This window comes from Meleagris gallopavo, chromosome 25 (genome assembly GCF_000146605.3).
Source record: "Meleagris gallopavo isolate NT-WF06-2002-E0010 breed Aviagen turkey brand Nicholas breeding stock chromosome 25, Turkey_5.1, whole genome shotgun sequence".
Classification (NCBI taxonomy): Eukaryota; Metazoa; Chordata; class Aves; order Galliformes; family Phasianidae; genus Meleagris; species Meleagris gallopavo.
The window spans coordinates 5,446,400-5,451,364 of NC_015035.2; the positions used below are offsets into that span (position 1 = coordinate 5,446,400).

Consider the following 4,965-nt stretch of genomic DNA (forward strand, 5'->3'; position numbering starts at 1 on the left):
GCTCGTGGAGATGGTGCGGTGCATTGGAAATAATCCTGGGGACACCGCGGGCGTGGCTGGGGGGGGACCCTGCTGTCCCCAGCGCCGCATCATCTGCACACAGCCCTCAGTGCGTGGAGTGTCCTTCGTGGGGGATTTGGGGTGCGTGGTCCCTGTATGGTGACAGACAGAGGGGAGGCAGGGAGCAAATCTCCCTCCTGAGAGCCCCCCACAGTGGGGTGTGCTGCCCACCGCTTCTCTCACCTCACATCATGGGCCGGCATGGGGGGAGTAGGAATGGAGCAAATGGAGCGCTGAACCTCAGACCCCACAGGGGATCATAGGGACATGAAGGGGCCCAGCCTGGCACTGCCACACATCTCCATTCCCCGGCACAGGGCAGAGGGGCTGCAGCCATCCCCGTCCCTCCCCCAGCACCGAGCCCCACACCGGGGCCATGCCTTCCACCCATGTCCCCACAGGGACCCATCCGTGCCCCTCCCTGGGTGCCCAGCACCCCAAATCCCAGCCCTGAGAGCTGCGCTCTGCCCTTCAAGGACAAGCTCTGTGCGGCCGTGAGGATGCGATGCCATAATTTATGCAAACGCCTGAGCAGAGCGGGTGAGGTCTCCCTCCAGGCTGACTGCCTCCAGCACCACGCTGCAGGGCACAGCACCCCAAAAGCTCCCCGACATCCATGGGGACAAACCCCGGTCTCAGCGCACCGGGCAACCCTTTGTGCCCCACAATGGGGTGCAGGCAGCAAAGAGCAAAGCCAGCCAGCAACATGGGCACAGCCACCCCTGGGGTCCTTCGGGGTGATGTGGGGACGGTTAGGCACCACGTGCCCCAGGGTGTCCCCACCCGGGAGGTCTCCACGGGGGATGTGGTGCACAGGGGATGCTCGGCCAATGCCGGTGTGGAGCGCATCGACTGCTTCTCGAGGAAGCGCTGGATGGCTTCCAAAGCACCGGCTGCTGGCAGTGAGAGCAAGCAGAGGCAAATAAGGTGAAGGCTGGAGGGTGTGTGAGGCTGCCCCGATGGCCCATGAGCTGCCCAGAGGCTCTGACCCCACACCCTCCCGCAGGTCCCCACCAGCCCATGCAGTAATCAGGGCGTGTGGCACAGCACCTGCTCTCATCGTAGCTGCACCGCACACTGAGGTAAGGAACCAGGGCTGCAGCCACGGTGTGGGTGATGGGCCCGTAAATTGAGTCTGTGGGGCAGAAATCCCGGTGTGGGATCCTCCCCACCCAGCCCTGCCCTTTAGGGCTGCCCGTAGTGGGTCGCGTGGGGAGGACACCTTGTCCTGAGGGCCGTTCTGGGGCAGTGAGCAGCACCCACAGGAAGCGCAGTGCTTCTCTCCCCGCCTCGAGAAACTGAAAACACAGAGAGCAGCCTCACATCCACTCACAGCCTTGTGCTCGCAGCTGGGAGGGCAGCGGGCCGGGGCAGAGGGTGCGAGGTAGGTGCCGCCATGGGTGGGGGGGGGGGGGGGCGTCGAGGGCGCGCGGTGGCAGCGCGGTGCTGTTCCACTCTGTGCTGTTTCTCTCGCTCAGGTCTGCTGGCCATGGGCAACCTGATAAAGGTATTGGGCAAAGATTTAGAAAACTGTCCTCATTTTTTCCTGGATTTTGAAAGTAAGTCCCGTGAGCAGGGTGAAGTGGGGAGGGGGCTGGGGCCGCTGCGGTGGCCGCTCCCCAGAAGATGGGGACAGGCGCAGAGTCCTCAAGCAGCATCGTGTCCTTGAGGCCGTCCTGGATAAAGGCTGCATGGGGCTGGGGAGTGAGGCTAGATCCGAGGAGATGTCCCACACCTGCCACAAGGGTCCCACACGGGGACACATCCCAGCCGAGTGAGGGGGACATGGGGCACGTGCCCGCTGCTATTAATCAATGGCACTTGGAGGCCATGCAGCACGTCCCCACTATCACCGTGGCTGGGACAGCCTGAAGGCTGGGGATGCTGGGAGTGAGGTGGGAGGACCTGTGCCACATGGGTTGGGCTCAAGCACCCCGATGCCCGCAGGTTCCTGGTACCACGCCCGTGGATGCAGCTCAGGGATGCTCCAGGCTGCGTACAGGGATGCGATGGGAGATGTGGCCGTGCTGGGGGGCTCAGCCTGGCGCAGCCTCCAGCCCCTTCCTGCCTCCCCCCTCCTTCCTCCCAGAGCACAGCGCAGAACAAGAGCGAGGGGTGTAAATATAGTGCAGCAGCAACCGCGGGGCCCGGCCCCAGCCACGGCGGGAAGAGGCTGCGCGCAGCTCTCTGCATCACCCCCAGCACCAAACACCCAAAATAGGCAGCGGGGCCGGGGCTGGGACCACACAACCACCCAAGCAGGAGGGCCCTTTGGGTGCACACAGCCCTCTTCATCCCTCTGCGTGGGGCTGCGGCTGATCCCCAGGACCCCGTTCTGGGACTCACCCACGCATCGCCCTCCTCGCTGGAGCCCGGCGGCTCTCCTCGCTCCGCTCCTTCCGCTCCATCATTCATCGCAGCGCCCATCTCCATCCTCGGGGGGAAGAGGGCTGGGAGGAAGGGCTCTGCCCCGCTGCCCGCAGCACCTCTTCCCCGATCCCACCTCGCCGTCATGCTTTTTTCCTCTTGTTTCTTCTCTTGCAGGTTTCACATGGGGAACCTTCTTAAAGTGTTGACTTATAACGAACTTGAACAAGGCCCTAATTTTTCCTTGACTTTGAAAGTGAGATGGGATTTTTATTTTCCTTTTTTTGTTTCTTACCTTATGAGTTCCACATCCACACCATTTGAGCTCCCATGCCCGCCGTCCATCGCACCGCCCCCATCCCAGACGCCCACCCCATCGCCGCCCCAGGGATCTCCCCGGGGGAGGGGGCAGCCCCACGGCCGGTGCTCCCACTCCACCCCTCAGGGTCAGCCCCTCGGGGTCAGCGTGGGGCCGGGGCTGCTCTGGGGCAGCGGGACGGGGACATCACCGTCTGCGGCCGCCCCCGTCCCACTCAGAGCCCTCCGGGTTTCTCTCCCTGGGGCGCTGCCCTGCAGATGCGCAGCCGACAGAGGCTGAGACTGCGGTGTGGAACCAGGTGAACGCCGTGCTGGAGGAGTCGCAGGGCGTGCTGGCTGAGCTGCAGTCCTACACGGGTGCTGGGCAGGAGATTCGAGAGGTGGGTGCAGCCCCTGCCCCGCTGTTCTCCCCGTAGCTCGGGGTCACCCCGCTGCTCTCCCCACAGGCCATCCAGAACCCTGGGGACCTGCAGCTGCAGGAGAGGGCATGGAGCGCCGTGTGCCCCCTCGTTGCCAAGCTGAAGCGCTTCTATGAGTTCTCCCTGCGGCTCGGTGAGCCTCCCCTGTACCCTCACTGCGCTGCCCCGTGCCTCACTTTCCCCATCTGGCACCGAGGTGGTGACAGCAATGCTGTGTCTACAGAGAACGCTCTGCGCAGCCTTCTGGAGGCCCTCACCTGCCCCCCATACCCCCCTACGCAGCACCTGGAGCGGGAGCAGGCCTTGGCCAAGCAGTTCGCCGAGATTCTGCACTTCACCCTCAGCTTTGATGAGCTCAAGGTGCCCCCCATGGGCTGCAGACCCACACTGTCCCCATGCCCGGCCCCACATCAGCCCCAGTGCTGATTTTTTGCATGGTGCTGAAGCTGGGCAATGGAGCATTGCCCTCCCAGCCGTGGGGCTCACCCTGGGCACACTGAGCAGCCCTAACCCCATCCCCTAATGCTGTACTCCCCCTAGATGACCAACCCCGCCATCCAGAATGACTTCAGCTACTACAGACGGACCATCAGCCGAAACCGCATCAACAACCTCCAGGTGAGAGGGGCCCCCCAGGACCACCTCCCCGAGGAACAGCAGTGCTGCCACCAACCCCATGCCCCCCCCACCCCACAGCTGGATGCAGAGAGTGAGGTGAACAACGAGATGGCCAACAGGATGTCCCTCTTCTACGCCGAGGCCACCCCTATGCTCAAAACACTCAGCAATGCCACCACCAAATTTGTCTCAGAGGTGAGTGGGGCTGGGGGGCCTGGAGGGGCTGAAGCAGCGGGGTGAAGAAGCCCCTCTGGCTCCAGGTAGGGCTGGGGCTGGGCTGGGACCCTGCGGGGAGCAGACCCTGGGATCCCTTTGCTTTCAGAACAAGACGCTCCCAATAGAGGACACGACCGACTGCCTGAGCACCATGGCCTGCGTCTGCAGGGTGATGCTGGAGACCCCGTGAGTATCCATCCTGCGGGCATTGGGGCTTGGGGTCCTTCTGCTCCCTTCCCAGCTCAGACCCTCTCTTTGCAGGGAGTACCGCAGCCGTTTCACCAACACCGAGACACTGCTGTTCTGCATGCGGGTGATGGTCGGGGTCATCATCCTCTATGACCACGTCCACCCCGTGGGGGCCTTTGCCAAGACCTCCAAGATCGATGTGAGTGCCCCTGGGGGGAGGTCACAGCCACACTGCGTGTCCTAAAGCAGCAGTGATGCCTATAGGGCACACCCCACGGGGACACCTCTGTGTCAGCTGAGCCAGAGGGCAATTTGATCCTTGAGGGGTGTGAAGGGGGAAATTATAGTCCATCTGGGCACTCACCACCTCTTCTGTTCCCTGTGCAGATGAAGGGGTGCATCAAAGTCCTCAAGGACCAACCCTCCACCAGCACCGAGGGGCTCCTGAATGCGCTGAGGTGAGCAGGAAGGAGGGGAGCAGGGGGACCCATCTGCTCCGGGATGGGATCAGCACTGCTCCCGAGAGCCCTCCAGGGCTGCGTGGTGACGGTCCCCACTTTGCAGGTACACCACCCGGCACCTGAATGATGACACCACGTCCAAACAGATCCGGGCGCTGCTGCAGTGAGCGCAGCTCCGCATCCCAGCGCACATCACTGTGTCACCCACACCACGCCCATACCGCTCATTTTGTACGGAGGGAAAAGGGACAACAGAAATTACACAGAAATAAATCAAAACGGCCCAAAAAAGCCGCCCTGCCACGCTCCTGTCCACC

The 4,965-nt window shown here is 63.1% G+C and overlaps 1 protein-coding gene across 1 annotated transcript; it reads left to right on the top strand.

The window, feature by feature from the left end:
* Positions 1 to 1,046: 1,046 nt before the first annotated feature.
* LOC100538554 (protein FAM49A-like) lies at positions 1,047 to 4,959 on the top strand. The gene is made up of 11 exons (XM_003212621.3): positions 1,047 to 1,142; positions 1,539 to 1,619; positions 3,004 to 3,125; positions 3,192 to 3,297; positions 3,388 to 3,524; positions 3,705 to 3,782; positions 3,861 to 3,977; positions 4,105 to 4,184; positions 4,260 to 4,386; positions 4,575 to 4,645; positions 4,752 to 4,959. Exons 2-11 carry the CDS (start codon positions 1,550 to 1,552, stop codon positions 4,813 to 4,815), a joined length of 972 nt encoding a protein of 323 aa, XP_003212669.1. The 5' UTR covers positions 1,047 to 1,142; positions 1,539 to 1,549; the 3' UTR covers positions 4,816 to 4,959.
* The last annotated feature ends 6 nt before the right edge of the window (positions 4,960 to 4,965 follow it).